This window comes from Stegostoma tigrinum, chromosome 16 (assembly GCF_030684315.1).
Source record: "Stegostoma tigrinum isolate sSteTig4 chromosome 16, sSteTig4.hap1, whole genome shotgun sequence".
Taxonomy (NCBI): Eukaryota; Metazoa; Chordata; class Chondrichthyes; order Orectolobiformes; family Stegostomatidae; genus Stegostoma; species Stegostoma tigrinum.
Window position 1 is genome coordinate 5809581 of NC_081369.1, and position 25761 is coordinate 5835341.

The window sequence follows — 25761 nt, forward strand, 5'->3', positions numbered from 1 at the left end:
AACTCGACGCGTGCGCGGAGCTGTCTGGACTACAAACCCCGGCATCCCATGCGGCCGCACAAGCCCAGTTTCCCCGGGGATGGCCTTGCCGGGATGCACGTGACCATGAGAGTAGCGAGCGCTGCAACCTGCACCTCTAGTAGAGCAGAGCGCACACTGACAGTGACAACGACAGCCCCAGGAGCAAGAGCGCTGTCCAGCAACCTCTGCAGCTTAAAACAATTATCAAAGTGATTCAAAGTGCGCTGGGGCTGCAAAACAAAAATCAGATAAACAACTCTTATTTTTCTCTCTAAATCAACAAGTTACTTGGAAGAAAGAATAAGGACAGCATCGTTGGATGGAACACTTTTTTGAAATGGTTCGCAATGTCATTAGGTACGATTATACAGTCCGGCGTGATTTTTTTAATATATGCATTCGGGATTTTTAAGTTGCCTGTCAGAGCAATATCAAACCCAAAAGAAAACGGGGCATTTTTTTTTCAGCGGGGCAGGATTAATTTTTAAAACATGTACTTCCGTCTTCAATTTGTTTATTCTGAGAGTTTGTGCAGTTTATAAAAAGACACCATCTGAAAGACTTTGGAAGATATCGTTGCAAAGAGCTTTGGATTTCCATTTTGTCTTTGAAACCTAGTTCAACCATCCCGCGTCATTGTTATTTCCAAATCAGAAATTTCGAATTAAAAATAAATAAAATGTGCCGTTACTTTTTGCATAAAGTTCGTTCCGGCGAGATAATTAAGATGTTCAGCCATTCCATGTTATAGAAATTTTAGTATGTGTGAGAAAGAGAACCAGCGGTTCCTCAGCAGAATTGGAACGCTTCAATTTATCGCTACATGGTCGCTGTCACTGATTTTCTCGGCCCCATCCCGATCTGAGGTGCGAGTTTCAAGTTTCACGGCATTTGTAGTAATTTGGCATCTTGATTTCAAAACGCGATGAGACGAGTTTACCTGTTTTAAAACTGCCGCAGCGTGGCAGTGGTGTGCCTCAGGCGAGAGCTGTCGGAAACGGCTGCACCATCCAAACGCCTTGCTGACGTTGAATGGGAGGATAGAGCAGTAGTGTATAGTGCACTTCCAGCTAACCCGACACAAAGAGCGGGGAAATGTATTTGTTTGGTTAGCCCTCCCCCAGTTGGTGCCAAGCTGGACAAACTACTGCTATTTCCCAATCCCCTTACGGACACCAAAGCTCAGAAATACCTTTCTTTTACTTAGCTGTCTCTAGATTTTGGATCATAAAATCAATTGACTGTTTACTGCTTGCCTTGGTATGAGTCTATAACTATATCAGAACACTGTATTGGAGACAGAAGTGTAAATCCAAGCATGTTCTAGATTTTTGAAAAATGCCATATTTTGGTTTTCATTACAACAAGGCAACAACATGTGTGCCTCATAACCATAGTCCTTGAAAATTGATCTCTGTAATTTATTTTCTTCCAACATGGTTTGGCTAGTAGTAACTTTGGCTCGAGTGGCACTTCTGACAATTGGGTAAGATGGTTGTGGGTTTTAACATTATTGTTATAGACAGGATGTTGCCCAAGTCACCAATTATCATTGAACTGAAGTAATTAAAACAGATTGTCCAGTTATTTATTCCTTTGCTGATTCTAGAGTCTTGTTCTGTGCAAATTGGCTGTCATGTTTCCTAATAGCAAATAGTTAGCACTTCAGTACTGAATTGGATAGAACACGCTATTACCTTTAAAAGCTGCTGGAAAAATTCTTTCTAATGTAATGCATTTCCTTTGACAAAGGGAGATTTTTATAATTTCATTTAAATGAGAATTCCTTTAAATAGATTCTTTTGTAGCAATTGCAGGAGTATTTATAATTACTTGTTCATAATTTTCCATGTATTATCCTTAAATGTTAGCATTCAGTGATGAATTTAATTCGGGGATCTGCTTTTGAAGTTCAATCTAGGATCCTTGTAGAGACAGGTTTGGTGTCAAAGGATGAGAGAATTGCAAATGTTGAAGCCTTGATCGAAAATAATGATATGCCCAGCAATTATAAGGTATCAGCTTAACCTTGGTGTTGGGAAGGCTTTCACATACAAATGTTGGGGAGAAATTTAGGAAAGTGCAATACAGACTTGAGGAAAAATTTGTGTTTAACCAACTCAATTTAAATGAGATAAGAAGGATTGATGAGGGTCACGTATTTGATGTAGTGTATATGGACTTCCAAAAGGCATTTGCTGAAGTGCCACATAATTAGCTTGTTTGAAAAGTTAGTCCCTGAAGTAAATAGCAAACATGGATTACGGAGTTGTCTGAGTTACAGGAACTAGACATAATTAGTGTAGTCAGGGAGGCAATGGCATTATGGTATTATGGTATTATCATTGGACTATTAATCCAGAAACCCACCACCTGTCTCAGTGACTTGGGTTCAAATCCTGCCTTCACAGAGGGTGGAATTTGAATTCAATAAAGAATGTGGAAATAAGGGTCTAATGATGACCATGAAATAATTGTCACTTGTCCCATCTGGGTCACTAATGTCCTTCAGGGAAGGATACCGCTATCCTTACCTGGTCTAACCTAGATGTGACTCCAGATCCACGGCAATGTGGTTGACTCTTAACTGCCCCTGGGCAGTCGGAATGGACAATAAATACTGGGCTAGCCAACGATGCCTACATCCCGTGAGTGAATAAAAACAACATGTTTTTGGGACTGGAGCAATTGTTTATGTTGGGGCTCACAGTCAATACTAAGTCCCCGAACTTAGCACTGTTTCTTTACACAGACCTTAGTGAACTTGGCACATTTGCAATATGTATAAGTGAGACTAAACTTGGGAGATTGTGATCTGTGGGGAGGATAGTGATAAATTCTATCAATAGGCTGCTGGAATGGGCAGGAAAGTGTCTGATGAAATCCAGTACAGCGTAATGTGAAGTAATAAAATAAAAATAACAATATGAAGTAAGAGGTACAATTCCAAAAGGGCCATAGCGTATCATCCACTAGTCATCCTATGATCTTGCACCTCTTACTAATGATGATATTAAGTAGCTTATTTACATGGTCACAATAACCATTTTCACTAGTACCCTGGGGTTATATGGGTGTAGGAGGGTGGTGGCTCTTGTAGTGCAGCAATACATATCGCTGGGCCAGGAGCTCATTCAAGTTCCATCTGCTCCAGAGTTGTATAAATACTTAACTGAAGAAGTTGATTATATAATACCTACAATCTCAGCGGGTGTCATCCATATAAGTTGAACCAGCTTCAGTTTTGTGAGATTGTTTTGCTCTGCACATTTGATTTTAGCCTGAAAGTATCGTTGTGTGAAGAAAGAGCCGTTTAATATTGTTAGAAGCAGTTACTGGATCTGGAGCTCAGTAGAAGATAGATTTTGCTTGCACCATTACCAAATCAAAGCTTTCTGAGAGCAAGACAACAAAATGTGAGGCTGGATGAACACAGCAGGCCAAGCAGCATCTCAGGAGCACAAAAGCTGACGTTTCGGGCCTAGACCCTTCATCAGAGAGGGGGATGGGGGGAGGGAACTGGAACAAATAGGGAGAGAGGGGGAGGCGGACCGAAGATGGAGAGTAAAGAAGATAGGTGGAGAGGGTGTAGGTGGGGAGGTAGGGAGGGGATAGGTCAGTCCAGGGAAGACGGACAGGTCAAGGAGGTGGGATGAGGTTAGTAGGTAGCTGGGGGTGCGGCTTGGGGTGGGAGGAAGGGATGGGTGAGAGGAAGAACCGGTTAGGGAGGCAGAGACAGGTTGGACTGGTTTTGGGATGCAGTGGGTGGGGGGGAAGAGCTGGGCTGGTTGTGTGGTGCAGTGGGGGGAGGGGATGAACTGGGCTGGTTTAGGGATGCAGTAGGGGAAGGGGAGATTTTGAAACTGGTGAAGTCCACATTGATACCATATGGCTGCAGGGTTCCCAGGCGGAATATGAGTTGCTGTTCCTGCAACCTTCGGGTGGCATCATTGTGGCAGTGCAGGAGGCCCATGATGGACATGTCATCAAGAGAATGGGAGGGGGAGTGGAAATGGTTTGCGACTGGGAGGTGCAGTTGTTTGTTGCGAACTGAGCGGAGGTGTTCTGCAAAGCGGTTTGGAATAGGAAAGATGCAGAAAGGGTGAGGGAAAGGAACAGATATCAAATCATACATGACTCAGTGGAAGCACTATTCCAAGAGTCAGAAGATTGATTAGATTAGATTACCTACAGTGTGGAAACTGGCCCTTTGGCCCAACAAGTCCACACTGCCCCTTGAAGCATCCCACCCAGACCCATCCCCCTATAACCCACACACCCCTGAACGCTACAGGCAATTAATTTAGCATGGCCGATCCACCTAGCCTGCACATCTTTGGACTGTGGGGGGAAACCGGAGCACCTGGAGGAAACCCACGCAGACATGGGGAGAACATGCAAACTCCGCACAGACAGTCGCCCGAGGCTGGAATCAAACCCAGGTCCCTGGCACTGTGAGGCTGCAGTGCTAACCACTGAGCCACCATGCCGCCCTGTGAGCTACATTCCAAAGAAAACAGATTATACTACTATACTGAGGGTGTACTGCACTGTCAAAGACGTTGTCTTTTGAATGGGTCATTAAACTGGATCCTTTCTCCCTGCTATTTTAATTTGAAAAGATCTCTTGGCACTAGCTGATAGAGGTGATAGAGGACAGGAGTTATTCCCAGTGTTCTGGCCAACATTTATTCCTCAATTGTGATGCGTTCCATTCTTATGCATGCAATTTATTCTATGGGAGTTCACACTTGTCGGACATTGTAACTTTTGGGAACAGACATTCCATTGGACTGCCATGTGAAACTGTTCCAATATGTTGGTTACATTCATTCATAAGTAAGAACAATGCCGGGTCTTGTTGCAAGGTTTTCAAAAGGTTACTCAAAATAATTTCTCGGTCACTGATAAACGGTTCCAGGGTTTCAATTAATTGAAGAAGAAGATAGACAGAGGTAGAGACACACTCTACGCAGATAACTACTAATGAGATATATTGCTGAGAGGCAGCTTAGACCCACTGGGTCTATGCAGTCAGATCTTAGGGAGAAGTTTTAGGAATCGGCACGTGCATAATTAATACAAGGTAATATATTTGGAGCTCATTGAGAAGTCAGGAGAAATTGGATAGTTTGTGCAGTCAGAGCACAGGAAAGAATTCTAAGAGTCAATAATCACAGCTAAATGTTAGATCTTGGGCTCAGGAAGTGTCCTAGGACCCCCAGAGGAGACGTTATGCAATTAATAGTTCAGTGCAGTGCTGAGCAGATGCGAAAGAAACCCACAAGCTGTAGTTGCTTGGTGCAGTTGTGCAGGATTGGACCTCAGGAAACAAATCCAGGGGCAGGAATAGCTTGTTGAAGCACTTTTCTTTTTACAAAAGAAAGTTGAATTGTGCCTACCGGTAAATTGTATTGTAATGTTTAACATTATTTTTCTATTGTCATATTTCAACCTAATTAAATCTAGTTAAACCAATTTAATTACCCAATATCCTTTAACAAAGTCACCCCTTCACCATCTTCATACCTTCTTAATCAATTCTGTTTAAATTTCAGATGTAGTTTCAGACTTAACCATATCACTCTTAAACTAAAATACCTAATCCTCAGAGGATCCTTTTTCTGTGAGATTATCAAACAAACCTACTCCATTGCACATGTTCTAAATTGCTGCAGTTGGTTCCATAATACATTGCAGCAAGCAATAGAACTTCAAGGTTTATTAAATAATCTTTTTTGCCCAGACTATATGAAGGTAAAAGTTCTCCACAATTATTTCAATTTAATACAAGCCCCTCTAAATACCTGAAGTTTATACCCTCTAATAGTATCAGTGGGAATATAAACACCTCCCTACTCCTACTACATTAAGTCACCATCTGATTTCCTGGGCTAACATCATGTCTGATTTCAAGTTTTAATCTCCCCTTTAAACAACAGGCTACCTTACCACCTTTCCAGTTCACTTGTGCAACCATAGGTGGCACTTAATGCCATGCATAGAGGGTGAGCTGTAAGTTTGGCAGGCAGAGGGGAGAGAAAAAGGAGGAATTTATAACAGCACACAAAAGTCTTCCTGACTGCCCCTGAATAAGACAGGATCATCTGTGTGGAGGACAGCAATCTCTCCCAGAGATCGGTTAAGGCACTCAATCTGCAACTGCTGGTATTCAACTGGTTGCAGATATGGATGTATAGGGATGCCTGTGGCCTTGTTGTTGGGGGAGTCCCTTCTTCTCCTCTATTCTAAGTCCAACGACAACTTCCACCTGTGTAAAGGAAGCCTTTGGAAATCACCCCTACACTTGACAACAACCCCACAACCCCTTTCCTACACTAAAGGGACCTCCTTAATTGGTTCTGAGGTCCTGCTCACTCACCTTCCTTTCACAGCTCCAAGGGCAATCTTCAGCCTCCTGGCCTCACTGCAGTACCAGCAGTGACCAATACTCGCAATGCTGCCAGACTTGGGTTAGCCAGCAGCTCTTGAGGTGGGGAATAACAAGCCTGCACCAACTAAACCAGCTGGGAGTTGTCTCTGTAGCCGTGAACCCTGTGTGTGGCCTGCATGATCCATACTTTGTCCTGATGGGGCCTCGAGGAAATGTGGCTGTGAGGGATAGCCACTGCGGCTGTAGTTGGCAGACAGGCCTGCTGCCATACCCTTCAAATTCTACCTCCACTCTTCATTTTATTCACTGGATCAAACCCTTTCAACTCAATTTGAACCATTTATTCATCTGTCTTGTGAACTGACACTTTCTGTATTCCGATTAGCATCTTTAACTGATTAATAATTCATCCCTAACATGCCTTGGTCATCAATATCTTAAACACTATTAAATACTGTCCATTCTTGACACTTTATTCCAGTCACTAATCTGCACAATGGCCTTTTCTGTTCAGCTTATAAATACTTTGCTCTGAATTCCCCCTTTCCCTTTTTAGTTACTTGCTCCCTGAGTTAATTCCATTCTTCAGCCTGGTTTAAATGGTATCCATCTTAAATCAATTGCTTATCTATTAAATGCAGAAATGCAAGAGGCCTCTAACCATGTGCTTTTAGCCTCTGAGCCAGGATGTTTGCAGGCTCTAAATGACTTACCCAAGAATTGCTCAACAGCAATTAGAATTGGTAGCTTTGATGAGATGTGTCCAAACATTTGCAGAAGAATGGCTTGCGCTTTTAGTTCATACACAAATGCTTATTGATAATATTTTGTTAGATAAGCAATGAAACTTTATGAAACCAAGGATGGTGGATGGAAGGGGGATTTTGATCAACCGTGACTTCATTTGAATGACAGAACAGGCTTGAGGGGCTGAATGGCCTTCTCCTGTTCCCATATTAGTTCTAAGACTCTTGCGATGATGTTCCATAGACAATACATTATTGCCTCAAAGCACAAAAGTGTAGCCCGTTGATGGTGTAAAGAGTGATATCTTTTGACAATGCATTCACAATAACTTCGTGAATAACAACTGCTCTTTATGCTTGTATAGTTGAGTTGAGGCCATAAACAATTGAAACAGAGTCTTACTGAATGGCAGAGCAGGCTCAAAAAGCTGTATAGCCCATTGCCGCTAAATCACTGCTTTATAAGTTAATCTCTCTGAGCAAACTATATTTACTTCCACAATCTTATTACAGAAGACAGGTGCCAGAGATCTTAAAGCTCATAAATAGATAAATTCCTGGGATTTGATCAGGTGTACCCCAGAACATTGTGGGAAGTTAGGGAAGAGATTGATGAGCCCGTTGCGGAATATTTGTACCATCTACAGCCGTAGGTAAGGTGCTAGGAGACTAGAGGGTGGCTAATGTTGTGCCATTGTTTAAGAAAGGTTGCAAGGAAAGCTAGGGAGATACCAGCCATTGAATCTGATTTCAGTTTGGGTACATTGTTGGAGGGGATTCTGAAATATGGGATTTCCATGCATTTGAAAAGGCAAGGACAGATTAGAGATAATCAGCATGGCTTTGTGCTTGGGAAATCTTGTCTCTCAAATTTGATTGAGTTTTCTGAAGCAGTTACCAAGAAGATGGATGAGAGCAGAGCAGTAAATGTCGTCAACATGGACTTTATCACAACCTTCGACAAAGTTCCATGTGGATAGCAAAGTTAGATCTCATGAGATCCAGGGAGAGAGAGCCAATGGGATACAAAATTGACTGCATGGTTGAACACAGAGGATGGTGGTAAAGGGTTGTCATTCAGACTGGAGGCCTGTGACCAGCAGTTTGCTGCAAGGATTTGTTCTGGGTCCACAGTTGTTCGTCATTTATATCAAATGATTTCAGTGTGAATATAGGAGGTATGGTTAGTAAGTTTGTGGATGATACCAAAATTGGTGGTGTAGTGGAGCATGAAGACGGTTATCTAAGAGTACAATGCTACTTTGATCAGATGGACCAATGGGCAGAGGAATGGCAGAGGGAGTTTAATTTAGCTAAATGCAAGGTGTTGCATTTTGTTAAGGCAAACCAGGGTAGGACTTACACAGATAATGTTAGGGTCCTGGGGAGTGTTGTTGAACAGAGGGACCTAGGGATTCAGGTACATAGACTTTCCCCCCTGGAGCATCGCAGGCTGAGGGGTGGCCATGTAGAGGTTTCTAAAATCATGGGGGGCATGGATAATCAAGGCCTTTTACCAGGGGAGGGGAGTCCAAAACTAGAGGGCATAGTATTAAGATGAGAGGGGAAACATTTAAAAGGGACCTAAAGGGGCAACTTCTTCACACAGAGGGTGGTGTGTGTATGGAATGAGCTGCCAGAGGGAGTGGTAGAGTTGGGTGCAATTACAACATTTAAAATGAATAGGAAAGATTTAGAAGATAAAGGCCAAACACAGGCAAACGGGACTAATTCAGTTTAGGATACCAATTTCCGTGCTGCATGTCTCTATGGCTCATTCTTTTAATTAAATTTTTATTTAAAGCCCTATTCATAGCCCTAGTGATTCAATTCATCAGAACACTGATCCCTGACCAGTGTTAACTGCAGCAACAGCTTCCTCTTCTCCTAGTAAACTTCCCACGATTTGAAACCCCTTTCTCCTACACTGTTCATTGAAGCCCACCTTGAAATCTGTGATCTTATCTATCAGGTGCTATTCGCACTTGATTTTTCTAGTAATCCAGATATCCTTTGCAGTTCTGATGATCTCAGCCTTGAGTACAACCTTTGACTGGCTGCACAGTACAGTATCCATCCGCCCGACTAGCCTGTTCCTGAACGGCCCCACTATCCCTTTCACTCCTCCTATTTGAATGACCTCTTGTAGAGGGATGGCATTGTCAGAGGTGGTAAGGTCTGTGTAGCAGTTGATGTGGGCAAAGGCTGATTCTCTTCCAGCTAGGCACCTGAGTTGCACTTAGCTCAACCGGACCTTCAGTTACCTCCTGCCCCTGACCACTCGGAAGGCTTACTTTCACAATCTCGTCCTTTTACATCTTTGTAAAAGCTGTAAGGGGCTACGTGTATTTTTCTTTTCTGGACTATAAGCTGTAATGGAAATCCATTACTGCCAAGTAGCTGAAATTTCAGGAGAAACTTCTGACTTGAAAATCAAGTGGTGCCCACTTTTAGCTAAAAAAGACAATGCTGCTATTAGGCACATTATTGAGTCACTGAGGCACCAGGTGTTTTTGAGTTTTGAAAATATGACAACCCTCAGATTTGTCAAACAGACATTTACTACAGACCAGTAAAGACAGCCAGAAACATCCAGACCCAGCAAGCAGAAAACATCTTTCTTCCTTCCCCCGTGTAAGAGAAAAGATTAAATAAAAACAAAACACTTAAAATAAATAATTATAGGCCCACCCAATCCATTAGCTAAGTGATGAATGACCATCACTCTATAAACAACAGCATGTCATCATTCACACACACACACACACACACACACACACACACACACACACACACACACACACACACACACACACACACACACACACACACACACACACACACACACACATCCCCCTATTTTCTTCCATCCACAATATTTGTGCCAAATCATCTGTCTTGTTTGTAAAGGAGACTGTATTTGGGAACTTAAACCAATTTAGTTTGCACAGCACCAGATTAGCAATAGGAACATACAAACAGGAGTAGACATGCAGCCCTTTGATCCTGCCCTGCCATTTAGTGTTATCACAGCTGATCAAACACTTCACACCTATGCATCCCCATAACCTCTTGCACCAGTAGTAATCAGAAATCTATCAATCTCTACCTTAATCACACTCAGGCTAAGCTTCTACATGTTCTGTGGTAGAGAATTCCAAAGATTCATCACCCTCTGTGTTTAAAAAAAAGAAATTCTCCAAATCTCAGATTTAAGTGTGATATTTTGAAATTATTCCACCACCCTACCTCACACCCCTCGCCCCACTGAACTTCCCAACCAGAGGAAACATCTTACCTGCTCCTACCCTGTCGAGCCCTTTAAACATTGTGTAGGTTTCAATCAGTTCACATCTCATCCTGCAAAACTCTAGAGAGTTCAGGCCCCCAGGACCAAGTCTGATGAATTTTTGTTGTGTTGCTCTATGGTAACAGCATCTTTCCTGAGATAAGGAGACCAAAGCTGCATACAGTATTGCGGTCTAACCAAGCACCTATACAACTGAAGCAAGATTTCACAACCCTGTGCTCAAATCCTTTCGCAATAAAGGCTAACATTCTGTTAGCATGCTGTATTTGCCTGTTAATCATCATTTACTTATCAACAAGGACACCCTTGTACGTCTGAATTTTCTTATCTCATTCCATTTAAAAAATACTCTGCTCATCTGTTTCTCTTACCAAAGTGGATGACCTCACATTTTTTCAAGATTATATTCCATCTGCCCATTTGTTCAGCCTGTCCAAATCCTCCTGAGGCCACTTTACATTTTCCTCACAACACATATTTCTACTTAGCTTTGTATCAACTGCAAATTTGGAAATATGACATTTGATTCCCACATCCTTATTGATGCACGTTGTGAGCAGCTGGGACCAAGTACCGAAACTTGCAATACTCCAATAGTCACATTCTGCGCTTTCTGTCTGTAGCCAATCATCAATTCATGTCAGTACATTACCTCCTACCATGTGCTTTAAATTTTCTAATCATCTCTTGTCAAGGGCTTTAGAAAATGCCTTCTGAAAATCTAAGAATACTATGTTAAGCAGTTCATCTGTATCGGTTTTGTTCATATCATCTTCAAAAAAAAGCTTGTCAGACATGCTATCCCATTCGCAAATCCATGCTGACAATGCTCAATCAGATTATTATCAATTAGGTAAATGTTATCCATCCTTTATAATAGATGCTAGCATTTTCCCTATTGCTGATGGAAGGCTGATGGGTCTGTAGTTAATTATTTTCTCTCTTGCTCCCTTCTTAAATAGTTCGGTGACATTTGCTACCTTCCAATCTGCAGAAATCATTTTAGAATCTATGGAAATTTGGAAGACAATCACCAATACATTGAATATCTCCATTGGAAACTCCTTCAACACTCTGGGATATAGACCGTCAGGTCATGGGATTTGTCAACTTTGAGCCTCCTTAATTTCTCCAGCATAGATTTCTTACTCATATTAAATTCCTTCAACTCTCAGTCCCCCTAGCTACTTGGAACTCCAGTTCTGGAAGATTTCTTGTATAAATTAATCAGTAAGCTTCTCTATGTCTCCACTTCTCTATGTCCCGTTATAAGTGTTTACAGACTCTGCCTGTAAAATTCTGAAATAAAAAGCTGTTCGCTCACGGCAAACGTATTCACTGCCGATTGACAAATGTCTGTCTGGCTCACTGACATCCTTTAGGGAATGAAGTTCTGCCCTTACTTGGTATGGTCTAATGTAAATTGACAATGTGATTGACTCTTAACTGTCCTCTGGGCAGTTATGGAGGGAATGAAAAATGCTGGTCTAGTCAATGATGCCCACATCCCTTGAACAAATAAAATGTATCTATCTGGCCTGCGCATTTGGAATAAGTCCATCCTATTTTAACTTCTACTATTTTTCCTGATTTCTTGTTGAGGCGTTACAGCAATTAAACATTTCGACATTCCCTTTCATACTCAGATCACGTTTGTTCAATATCTCAAGCTGCCGTGTGGCCTTGACATCTTCCATTAGACTTCTAATTCTCCTCACACTTGAACTATTAATCCCAAGCAGCAAACTCTTCCCCACAGCACTCACTATTTGGCATTTTATTTAAAGTCTTATTCATAGCCCTGGTGATTCAATTCTCCAGGGCACCAATCTCAGCCTGGTTTAAATGCTTCCTCTTTTCCTGGGTAATATACCCCATGAATTGAAACCCCTGCCTCCCACACCATCCATTGAGCCCCATTATGAAATCTCTGACCTTATTCAACCGGTGCTATTTGCATTTGATTTACAAAGTTATTGTAGAATCCCTAGAGTGTGAAAGCAGGCCATTTGGCTCATCGAGTCTGCACTGATCCTCTGAACAGCATCTCACCCAGTTCCATACACCCACTCTATCCTTGTAACCCTGCATTTCCCACTGCCAATCCACTTAGTCTGCACATTCTTGGACACTCTGGAAAATTTGGCATGGCCAATCCACCTTACCTGCACGTCTTTGGACTATGGAAGGAAACCAGAGCACCCGGAGGAAACCCAATCAGACTTGGGGGAAAATGTGCAAACTCCACGGAGACAGTTGCCCAAGGCTTTAAATGAACCCAGGTCCCTGGTGCCGTGAGGCAGCAGTGCTAACCACCGAGCCACCGTGCTGCCCCAGATAACTTTGTGGTTCTGATTTTTAACCTGGGCTTTATCTACTCAAACACTTTGCACAGAACATCATTTCTCAGTTAGCCCTGGATACAGCTTTTCTCTGGCTGCACAGTTCAGTATCCATCCCTCTGACTATACTGTTCCCTCAACAGCCACACCATCCTCCCTTTTGTATGACCTCTTGTATAAGGATGACATTGTCAGTTTGCTCGTTCAGAGGCAGCAAGGTTCCTGTAGCTGTTGATGTGGGCAAAGGCTGATACTTCGCCAGCAAGGCACCTGGGTTGCACATAGCAGTCCAACCCTGAGTCACGCCATCCTGATCATGAGACAGATCTGTACCACCTCGAACTTGGGTCGTGTTAATGCATTCAGGATCACGTGACCAGTTAACTCCCCATTTCTGATGGCCCACAATATTCATACATGAACCCCAACTGAGCAACTCCAACTGAGGTTTCTTGAAATTCTTAGTGTAAACATGTTTGTCCAGGATTGTAATATTTTCCACAGACCAGCATGTGCTGCATTTGCTGCACACCACCCAGGCAACATAGCATTATGTCTTAATTAATTATTCTATATATTTATCCAACTCAGCTTATGGTTTTTCATTTTTGAATTCCATCACTTGATCAGCTTTAAGTAATGGATCACTCTGCATCTGCTTTGTTGTGCTGACAGAACCATATGGAAAAGGCTTTACTGTCTGTCTAATGTTGTGCTGTTTAAACATGTAGAGAAAGCTTTACTCTCTACCTAACCCCGCACTGTACCTGAGCTGGGAGAGTTTAATGGGGGACAGTACTAAGGGAGTTTTACGTCCTCCTTAAGAGAGCAGAGAGCTTTACTTGTAGTTTAAAAGTGTAGAGGGAACTTTATTCTGTATCTAATCCTCTGTGCCTGTCCTGGGAGCTTTACTCCATATCTAACAATGGGTTTTATGTGCACTAGGAGTGTTTGATGCGACAGTGTAGTGCTTTATTCTTACCTAACCTCTGATGTCGTTGCCCTGGCATTCTGAAGTGGGTTAGTTTTTCCATTCTTCAGCTCTAATATCTAAATGTGTTATCAATGGAAACAAGAAAATGAATATGACCTCATTGCTCTGTTTTGTCTTTGTGCAGATGGAGGAGGTTGGGATGAACGATTGAATGAGGTGATGACAATGTCTTAACAAAACCAGCCACTGGGAGCTGCACTTATGACACCGAAAATGCTGAGGCACTCCATCAGAGTCATCTGTGAGTAGATATAACTTAGTTCCCATAAGCAAGTGGTTTTGAATCAATTTCAGTAACAATTCGTGAAGGCTTATGACTTTTACCAGCACCAGCATTGCATACCTGCTTTCAAATGCCTTCAGAGCTCCCTGTCTCTGTAATCTCCTCCACCAGGCCTGCAATGCTCTGAGGTATCTGTGCTGTTTTAACTCAGGCACTGGGAAATAAGCAAGTGATGATCACTTAACTGGGATTGTGCTAATAGACCCCCCCACCCCCAACAATCAGCAGGAAATTGAGAAACATGCTTGTAAGGAGATCTCAGTTCTCTGTAAGAATAATAGGGTGGTTATGGTCGGGGATTTGAACTCTCCAAACATAGACTGGGACTACCATAGTATTAAGGGCTTGGATGGAGAGGAATTTGTTGTGTGTATGACAAAATTTTCTGACTCAGGATATACCTTCTAAAGTCAAAACTTGACTTACTCTTGGGAAATATGGCAGGGCAGGTGACTGAGGTGTCAATGGGGATTCACTTTGGGGCCAGTGACCAGAATTCTATTTGTATTAAATTTGTGATGGAAAAGGATAGACCAGATCTAAAAGTTAAAGTTCTAAATTGGAGGAAGGCCAATTTTAACGGTAATTGGCAAGAACTTTCAAAAGTTGACTCGGGGGAGATGTCTGCAGGTAAAGGGATGGCTGGAAAATGGAAAGCCTTCAAGAATGAGATAATGAAAGTCCAGACACAGTTTGTTCCTGTGAGAGTGAATGGCGAGGTTGGTAGTTGTGGGGAGTGCTGGATGACTAGAGAAATTGAGGTTTTGGTCACGAAAATGAAGGAAGAGTTAAGGAGAATCCAAAGGGATTCTATAAATACACTAAGCTCAAAAGAGTACCTAGGGAGAGAATAAGGCTCCTTAATGATCAGTAAGGTCACCACAGGCTATGGGGAAGTAGCTAAACCAGTATTTTGTATCAGTATTTACTGTGGAGAAGGATATAGAAGATAGACAGCATTGGGAAATAAATGGCAACATCTTGAAAAATGCCCATATTACAGAGGAGATGGTGCTGTATGCCTTAAAATGCATAAAAATGGATAAATCCCTGGGACCTGATCAGGAGTGCCCTGGAACTCGGTGGCAAGTAAGGGAAGTGATTGCTGGGCCCCTTGCTGAGCTATTTGTATCATCGATAGCCTCAGATGAGGACCTGGAAGACTGGAGGCTGACTAATGTGGTGTCACTATTTAAGAAAGGTGGTACGAAAAACCCAGTGAACTATAGACATCATTGGTGGGCAAATTGTTGACGGCAATCCTGAGGGATGGGATTTACATATATTTGGAAAGGCAAGGACTGATTAAGGGTAGGCAACATGTGTTTATGCATGGGAAATCATGTCTTACTAACTTAATTGCGTTTTTAGAAGAAGTAACAAAGAGGTTTGTTGAGGTCAGAGCTGTGGACATGGTCTATATGGATTTCAGTAAGGTGTTCAACAAGGTTCCTCATGGTAGACTGTTAACAAAGTTAGGTCACACGGAATACAGGGAGAGCTGGCCATTTGGATGCAGAACTGGCTCAAAAGTAGAAGACAGAGGGTGGCAGTGGAGGGTTGCTTTTCACACTGGAGGCCTGTGACCAGCGGTGTGCCACAAGGATTGGTGCTGGGTCCACTGGTTTTCATCATTTATGTAAATGATTTGGATGGGAACATGGGAGATATGGTTAGAAAGTTTGTAGATGACACCAACGTTGGACGTGTTGATGGACGGCAAAGGGGGTTATCTTTGAGCACAATGGGATCTTCATAGGATGGGCCGATGGGCTGAAGAGTGGCAGATGGAGTTTAATTCAGATAAATGTGCAGGCTGTATTTTGGAAAGGCAAATCAGGACCTGCTTATACACTTAATGGTAAGGTCCTGGGGAGTGTTGCTGAGCAGAGACTTGGGGCGCAGGTTCATAGTTCCTTGAAAGTGGAATTGCAGGTAGTAGGATAGTGAAGAAGGCTTTTGGTACACTTGCCTTTATTGGTCAGTGCATTGAGTATAGGAGCTGGGGAGTCATGTTGCAGCTGTGTAGGTCATTGGTCAGGCCTGTTGGAATACTGCGTGTAATTCTGGTCTCCCTGCTATAGGAAGGATGTTGTGAAACTAGATAGGGTTCGGCAAAGATTTACAAGGATGTTGCCAGGATTGGAGGGTTTGGGCTATGGGGAGAAGCAGAATAGGCTGGGGCTATTTTCCCTGGAATGTCAGAAGCTGAGAGGTGCCCTTATAGATGTTTATAAAAATCATGGGGGCATGGATATGGTAAATGGACAGGGCTTTTCCTTGGGGTGTGGATGAGTCCAAAACTAGAGGGCCTAGGTTTAAGGGGAGAGGGGAAAATTTAAGAAGATCCTAAGAGGCAGCTTTTTCAGGCAGAGGGTGGTGCATGTATGGAATGAGCTGCCAGAGGAAGTGGCGGAGGCTGGTACAATTACAACATTTAAAAGACATCTGGATGAATACATAAACAGGAAGGGTTTAGAGGAATATGAGCCAAATGCTGGCAAATGGGACTAGATTAATTTAGGATATATGGTCAGCATGGATGAGTTGGACTCAATGGTCTGCTTTCTTGCTGACATCTCTATGACCCTATGACTCGATTGTCTGCTCAGCATGCACAGTTTTAGTTGCTGCACTGTTAACTTCCATGTCTTCCATTGCCTACAGCCTGTTCCCTGAACTGCCTCTCTCTCTCTGTTGACTGTGCTGACACCAGTACCTTTCCAAGCACCTTTATCTCCAGGGCCCATATAGTCTAGTGTGTATGAAGCTAGCCACCTTCTGGTCGAACTACATGTGTATCTTGTAGTAAACAACAGTTTATTATATCACTGCAGTTATTCTAATGTTATAAGAATATGGTATATATTATTACAGAGACTATCAGGAAGACCTGGCCTTAGGCTCTGACTGTTTCATGGTCTTTAGTTAATCTTCCATCAGACCTCATGGCATTATCACAATGGTGGGGACATGCAGCTTGCCATCAGTATTACATCTTTCAGACACATATACAACAACCTCCTTAAGGAGCTCCTTTACATTCGGTCTTCCTGATCAAACCAAAAAACCAAAACAACTGCAGATGCTGGAAATCTGAAACAAAAGCAGAAATTGCTGGAAAATCTCAGGACTGGCAACGTCAGTGGGGAGAAATCAAAGTTAACTGTTTCGGGTGCAGTGATCCTTCTTTCTGATCAAACCTTTTGTTCATCTGACCTAATGTCTCCTCTGTCGCGTCTGTGGCAGATTTTGACTGAATATGCTGTTGTATGGCGCTACATTTATCTGCATTAAGGTGCCATATAAATGCAAACTGTTAGTGTTGGATGCTTTTATTTTGCTATGCACACGTATCGAATACACATCTAAAGTCACTCTACTGGGGCAGGGGTGGGGAGTTATCACTGGAGAGCTGCAGTAGGGCCAGTGTGCATTACTGGGGGAGGTTCCAAACCCAAGATCACTTCCATCTAGAAGGACAAGGGCAGCAGAAACATGGCAACACCATCATCAGCAAATTTCCCTCCCAGCCACTCACCATTCTGACTTGGGAACATATTGCTGTTCCTTCAGTGTCGCTGGGTCAAAATCGTGGAATTCCCTCCTTAATGATACAATGGATTTACCTACAGCACATGGACTGCAGCTCACCACCACCTTCTCAAGGGCAACTCGGGATGGGCAAGAAATGCTGGCCAGCGATGCCCACATCCCAGGAATGAACTGTGTCAGTGGCTTTTTCTGACCAGGTAGAAGTTCGAAACTCACTCTTAATGCTGACTTCGGTTTCCCGATCCCAAATTTAAAACCTTAAGCCATGGTCTCTCCCCACTGATCAGCTTCTAAACATCGCAATGGACAAGCCAGGAGGCCCCCTTCCTCTCGGCCCTGTTTCTCCATTTGGGGTGCTGCTCCTTGTGTCCAGTTGCTGCAGAAACATCAGCAGCAACGTCTTTCCAATCTGAGTTGAGGGACAAGTTTTCTTTAGCTCAGTGCCAGCCAGAAATACATGCTGCTGTGCTGCCCTGCTGGGATGGAGGCATGTAGCCAGCAGCACTGGTCATGTTTGACTGAATGCTACAATCGTATAAGTAAGAAGTTAGCCTAATGCTGACCATGACCACTCCCCCTTTCAAAAAACAAGAAGTTTTATTTTCCTCCTTTTGCAATTCTTTCTAATTAATTGGCAATGATGTCAAGGTTCAAACTCAATAAAAAGGAACCAGAATGTTTCTCAATCAGATGAATGCCTAATTGTTGTAAGAATGAAGGAGAAGATTTAGTTTGGGCTTTTCAAAGAAATCTGAATCACAAAACCCATTTATTTCAGACTTACCACAAATCAACTGCGAGAAGCTGGATTTGAACCTCCTTTCCAGCTCTTGGTCTGTGCTATCCTAGATGATGTGGAATTTTGATCCTGTGGGAGCAGATGATAAAAATCATGCCGTGTGTTTCAGTCGCTGAGGGAGTTTGCTGAGTCATCAGAATGGGAAACCGCAGCAAGTGTAGGCTCCCTTTAGAATGGATGCTGTGTTTGAAAACCAACTGGGGTACAGCAGGGGTGCAGCCTCCAGCACACAGCAAGAGATCAAGCAATTGTGTCTTTGTCCAAGAAAGACTGTTTCATTATCAAATAAAAAAGGCTGCCAGCTAGAATATTGATGACTTGGCTTGTTTCCATTAATTATCAGCCAAATAGTTCAAAATTAACTTTAAACAGGGAACCAGATAAAGACCTGACACAGGCATGGTGGGGAGTGAATGGCCTGCATTTGTGTCTATGATCCTGTGGTTTTCGAAGACTGATTTCCTCAATAACTTTATCCTCACCTTTTCCAATACTAGTATGATTCTAATGAAAGCTAATCACACATTAAGGATGGGTTATAGAATACATCAGCATTGTCTAACATGCTTTGTTTTGTAGAGTGGTATGAAAGGTAGTAATTGGGACAGATTAAGAGGGCTCCTAGGTTTGGGCCTACAGTGGGAATGTGTGGAACAGTTATCTAGAGAGTGACAACTAGCTCGAACAAACCGCTCAGAAGGTTAATTGAGACCATTCACAAAGTCGAAGAGCAGAAGCTGGCAGGACTGGATAGCTTGAAAGAATAGATGAGCTCCTCTTGCTGACCCGCTGTGAAATGTTCAGTTAATTTTCTTGGCTGAATTTTAGAAGGCTTGGAAGCGTGCAGGTGTGCAATTTGGCATCACCAGCTTCCGTGCAGGATCATCACCTCGACCTTGAGTCACCTTTTAGTAAAGACAACTTAGGGCCGGAATGGCTGCCCAATGCTTGTGGCTGGGCAGTCAGTCGTGGCTGATTATTTTCAATTAATGAACCCATTGAAGCCTAGTTCCTGCATCGATTGCAGTTCCCAGTTGGCAATATGGCCAGTCCATGTTGCTGGGGATGTTAATGTGGTGGGCTCAGGGACGGGTGGCAGGGTGAACATGAAGTACTCTGACTGTGCCCCCCTGTGCCTGGTCTGCTGGCTTCCTCTCGGAGAGGGTACCCCTCCAGGATTATGGCCCGGGAACTGCAGCTTATTGTGTAAAACAGAACTTGGCTACACTTGTTCTTTTGCAGTCTCCGTGTTCATGTTAGTAGTTGCTTGCTCAGTAAGTAAGGCTGCTAATCACTGGTTGCTGGAGGATTTCATGTTGGCCTATCAGTACTGGGCACCAGCCAGACAATCCTATTGGCTGATGAACTCTGCTTCTTGGCCTTCATTTGGCTGAGGATATGAGAGCCACGATGACCATGTTTTGTGGGGGATTGTGATCTGGAGCAATGCCCCCATCTTTGGTTCCTGCTCCAAGTGAATATGTAGCCCCTTTTGTTGGTTGAATATGCAAACAGTGACCATCAGGACATTCTTTTGCTATAGATGTCACACCATTGTGCCAATCTTCCTTTGCCAACCATCCAGAAAATGGGTACAATGTGGGGGTGGGATAAATGGTCACAAATTCATTGTTTTATTCTCTTAATAGCAGTGGTGCATCCCTGAAGAAGCCAGCAGTATCTGCTCCCTGGGATGGTGGTGTTCTCCTTTTGAGGAGAGATTGAGGAGGTTGGCACTTAGTAGTCTTCATTGCAATGAGAGATGGAGCATGCAGTGTTTTTCCAGGGCTCAGCAGGGCGCATGTGCAAAGGGTGTTAACCCTAGTTCAGAAGCTTTGCAGTCTCTCCCCCTCGATGGCTGTGGAGGCTCAGTCATGGTGTATGTTTCAGGCAGTGATCACTTGGTTTAGAGCTATTAAGTGACATGAGGATAGACCAGGAGCATGGCGTTGAAGTAGAAGATCAGCTATTGATTGCTGGAACAGGTGTGATGGGCTGAATGGACCACTCCTATTTTCCATGCTGTTAGACTCAATCAGTCTTCAGGCAAAAGCTCATTGTAGCTACAAGATCTGACCCTTACAAAGCTAAACTGGGAAGTGCTAACTGAGGGATGGACCCAGGAGGTGACTTATGCCTGAGACATTTCAGTGGACACCTGGCAGAGCGATGGTGGAAGTCCATTTGGGGATAGCCTAACATGCCCAACCGCTGGAATTTCATAACTACTCCCCATCCCACAGCTCAGCCCCAGAACAGCAGATGGACTCACTAAGGAGCATCCGTGAGGCTGAGAATGTTGTGGAAAGCACATTTAGTAAGCTGGTCTCATGCTGAGCCAAACCCAGCTCATGATCAGGGCAGACTTTCTGAAGCTGCGGGTTTTTATTGAAATATTAACTCAAAACCTCATTTGCCTGTTCCACAGGTTCAGGGCAGCTTTGAGGATTAAAGAGAAAAGATTGCATCTTCATGAAGCATTTTCCTTTTCTTCTTTGAATTGCCAAGATATGGGTGTGGCTAGTAAGTGGGAGGTGGAAGCAGAATTTTACTGGCCGTCACATTGTAGATTTGGAGTGAGGAACTAGGTACTGGAGATGGGGTGGGAGTAAAATCAAAGGGAGCCGTGTCAGATGTCAACAAAAGCAAAGCAAAAATCAAAGTGAGAAATTCTCTGCAGTTGTGATAACAAGATTCCTGCAGAATTATTTTCTATATGTTTATAGTCCTAGGCATTCAAAGATGTACGCTTGACTGATCATAGTGCGCCAACATAAATAAGTTATTTGCTTCTGATCTTTCTCCCAATGACCAGTTATTTGCACAACATTTAGAGATGTGAAGTGCATAAAACTTCTATTATTCATACTTCAGTGGTTTGTTTGACTCATTTACAGAGTTGCAGCAACTTCTAATTTTTATTCCAAACAATTATGAATGGATTCTTTTTTAAAACGGATGTCGGATTATTACTGTAAAAGTAAAGTCACCTACAGTTTAATCAGACCGTAGGATGATTCTCTTGTTAGAGAGAGACATGAATGATGGTCGTTTAACACTTGGGTCAGCACATCTCAGGTGAGGGAAGAGCTTAAAAGAAGAATCCTTCATGGTAACTTTTAACTGGTTTAGAAATTAAACCCGCATTGTTGACATCAGTCTGCATTGCTGACACATCCTCCCCATATCCCTGGAACCCCAGAGGGCTAATTTAGACTAGGTGAAAGGGCTGGAATGACAGAGTTGAAATGGTTCCTGACTCCTCTGAGACCACAGCTCGTGGAGAAGTTGGCTGAACTCCACGGAGATTGTAGCATGCCAGGAGACGTGGAGAATGCAGAAAGCCGGCTCACTAACCACAACCCTCATTCAGCGCCAACAGAAATCATAGATGAGTGAACGTGAATGGGGACAGGAACCCAGGAAACACGCTGACTGCACGTACAGGAACTGTGTTCAGCTGCAGCTCCTGGTTTGCTGCACGGAGCGTCTGGGGCCATGCACGGACTCACTGTGGAGCACCCATGTGGCTGAGAGTGTCGTGGATGGCATGTTTAGTGAGCTGGTCACATCACCAGTAAGGGCTACAGAGACAGAAGAGAGTTGGGTGACCACGAGGAAGACAAGTAAATGTGAGCAGATAGTGCAGGCGTCCCCTTTGGGCATTCCCCTCTCAGAAAGGTATACTTTTTCTGGTTGCTGTTGAGAAGAGAATGGCCTCCGGGGAAAACAGCAGCTACCAGATCAGTTGGCACAATGACTGGCACTGTTGTACAGCAGGGATGGTGGAAATATAGGCGAGCAGTGGTGACCGTCAGGGACATGGGTCGTTTTTGTGGCTGCAAGCCAGATTTAGGATTGTGTGTTGCCTCCTTGGTGCCAGGGTCAAGGATGTCTCTGAGTGGGTACGGGATATTCTGAAGGGGGAGGGTTGTGGTCCATTTGATGCCAAGGGAGAAAGAGAGACGAGGTCCAACAAAGGAGGTTCAGGGAGTTATTGTGGGAAATTGGGAGAAAAGCAGGGCCTTTAGTGTTGTAATCTCAGGATTACTCCCTGTGCCCAGTGAGGCTAGGAATAGAAAGAAAGCACAATTAAATATGTGGCTCAGGAGCTGGTGTAGCAGTGAGGGCTTCTGGTATGTGGATCATTGGGATGTTATCCCGAGCAGGAGGGACATCTACAAGAAGGGTGGATTGCGCTGAAACTGGAGTGGCACTAAAATCCTGGCAGGGAGGTTTGATAGTGCCACTTGTGAGAGTTTAAACTAGTGTGGCAAGGACACAGGAACCAGAGCACTAGGTCAGCAAGTGAAATGACCAAGGTGGGGTCTGAGACTAAAACCAGTAAGACTAAGAGGAAGAACTGTCTGTGTGGATGTTCGCACGTTTCATGCCCCCCCCCACCTGTGTCTGCGTGGGTTTCCTTCAGGTGCTCTGCTTTCCTCCCACAATCCCAGAGGTGTGCAGGGTAGGTGGAATTGCTGTGCTAAATTGCCTGTAGTGTTCAGGGAATTGTAGAGGGTGGGATACGCTGACAGTCGGTGTGGACTTGTTCACCAAAGGGCTGTTTTAGGGATTTTATATGGGCTAGCACGGTGGCTCAGTGATTAGTGCTGCAGCCTCACAGCATCAGGGACCTGGGTTTGATTCCACCCTCAGGTGACTGCCTGTGTGGAGTTTGCACATTCTCCGTGGGTTTTCTCTGTGTGCTCCAGTTTGCTTCCACTGTGCAAAGATGTCCAGGCTAGGAGTATTGGCCATGCTAAATTGCCCATAGTGTTCAGGGATGTGTAGCTTAGGTGTGTTTACAAGGAAGGGTCTGTGGGTCATTGTGGACTTGTTGGTCCGAAGGGCCAGTTTCCATACTGTAGGGATTCTATGAATTGTATGAACAGATAGGGAGAGGTTACTAAGCATGGTGAGACTGGCAGTATGAAGTGTATATGACAGGTAGAGCAGATGAATTTAGAGCTTGGATTAATGTGTACAGCTATGATATTGTAGCTATTACAGAAACTTGGTTCAGAGAGCGACAAGACTGGCAGCTTAATGTTCCGGGATTTAGATGTTTCAGGTGAAATAAAGGAGGTGTAAAAGAAGTGGAGGAGTTTCGTTACGGATCAGGCAAAATATCACAGCTGTACTGTACATCTTGGAGGGGTCATCCACTGGGCCCATAATTGTAGAAAGCAGGAAACGGAAGGGTGTAATCTATTTGGGGTTGTGCTACAGGCCTCCCAACAGCCAGTGGGCAATAGAGAAACAGGTGCGTGGACAGTTTATGGAAAAATATGAAAACAACAGGTTGTTATGGTGGGTAATTTTACCTTCTTTTTTATTGACTGGGATTCACTTAGCACCAGGGGCTTGGGTGGAGGGTGATGGTGGAGGCAGTGGAGTTTATTTATGTGTCCAGGACAGTTTTTTGAAGCAACATGTAAATAATCCAAGTAGGAAGGAGATGATATTTGACCCGGTATTATGGAATGAACTCGGCCAGGTAGCTGAAGTTTCACTGGAGGACCGTTTCGGGAACAGTGACTATAACTTCTGTAAGTTTTAAGTTACTTATACATTAAGGATAAGGCTAGTCCTGAGGCGAAAGTACTAAATTGGGAGAACGCTAATTACCACAATATTATCTAGGGAATGTAGACTGAGGGCAGCTGTTTGAGGGTAAATCTACATCTGACATTTGGGAATCTTTCAAAGGCCAATTGATTAGAGTTCAGGACTTTCGTGTGTCAGTGAAAATGAAAGATAAGAATGACAAGATTTGGGAACTATGGATGATAAGGGAAATTGAGAGCTTAGTCACAAAAAGAAAGAAGTCATACATTGGGCTTAGAAAACTGAAGACAAACACAGCTCTCAAAAAAATCCAAAAAGAGAACGAAGAAAAAACTCAAACAATGAATTGGGAGGGCTAGAAGTGGTCAGGAAATGTTTTGGCAGACATAAGTAAGGTGGTACATACATACTTATATAAATGCAAGAGGGTAGCTACGGAAAGAGTAGGCTCACTCAAGGATCAAGGAGGGAATTTATGCATGGAACCAGAGGACGTGGTTGAGGTCCTTAATGATACTTTGCATCATAGAATCCCTATAATGCAGATATAGGCCATTCAACCCATCTAGTCTGCACCACCCTACGAACAGCATCCCACTGTATCCCCATAACCTCACATTTGCCCACCTAGCCTGAACGTCACTGAAGACTACATGGCAATTTAGCATGACCAGCCCACGTAACCTGCATATATCCTGCACATTGGGAGGGAACCGGAGCACCTGAAGGAAACCCACACAGACATGACGAGAACATGCAGACTCCACACAGACAGCCACCTAAGGCTGAAATTGAACTGGATCCCTGGCACTGTGAGGCAGCAGTGCTATTCAGGGAGCTACTGTGACATCCAAATGTGTATTCACAACAGAGAAGGGCATGGTGGATGGCAAGTCCTGGGAGGGGTATGTTCATATTCTGGGGCATGTCAATATAAAAAAAGAAGAGGTACTGATATTTTGAAAAGCAAGAAGGTCGACAAGTGTCCAGGACCTGATGAGCTCCATCCCAGAAGATTGAAGTGGGTGAGGAAATTACTGGGGCCTTGTGTGAAATCTTTGTATCTTCTCTACTCAGAGGAGAGGCCTCAGAGGACTAGAGAGTAGCCTAATTTGTTCCTTTGTTTAAGAAAGGCAACAGGGAAAATCCTGGAAATTACAGGCCAGTGAGCCTGACGCCAGTGGTCAGGAAATTATTGGAGAAGATTCTTAGGGATACGATTTACTCACATTTGGAGAAATACGGACTTATTCGCAATAGGCAGTGTGGCTTTGTGTGATGAAGGTTGTGTCTCACAAACTTGATTTGAAGTTTTACGAGGAAATGATAAGTTGATTGCAGAGGGCAGGGTCATATGTGTTGTGCAAAGGCCTTTGACAAGATTGCTAGTGGTAGGCTGATACAGAAAATGAAGTCATGTGGATTTTGCAGTAAGCTGTTAGGATGGATGCAGAATTGGCTGAGTGTAGAAGACAGAGAGTAGCATTGGAAAGGTATTTTTCATAGAATCATAGAATTCCAGAATAGAATACCCAAACCTGAACTGGGGACCACTTGATAGGCAGTCAAATGCTCTACCACTGAGACCTACCCACACCTCACTGACTGAAGATCTGAGGCCAGTGGTATTTGGCAGGAATCAGTGCTGGGACCCTTGTTGTTTATAACAGGTACGAAAGTTTAAAGGTGAATGCCGGTGGCATGATTAGTAAGTTTGCAGACAGCACAAAAACTGGGCGAGCTGCG

At 43.6% G+C, this 25761-nt stretch overlaps 1 protein-coding gene across 1 annotated transcript in view; it reads left to right on the plus strand.

Annotated features, from left to right (window-relative positions):
* Window positions 1-168: 168 nt before the first annotated feature.
* Window positions 169-25761, plus strand: part of il34 (interleukin 34) — a 74638-nt gene continuing 49045 nt past the window's right edge. Inside the window, exons 1-2 of the mRNA XM_048547137.2 lie at window positions 169-378; window positions 13932-14048. Of these exons, the coding sequence (XP_048403094.1) occupies window positions 14009-14048 (40 nt within the window). The 5' untranslated portion in view covers window positions 169-378; window positions 13932-14008. The remainder of the gene's footprint in view (window positions 379-13931; window positions 14049-25761) is intronic.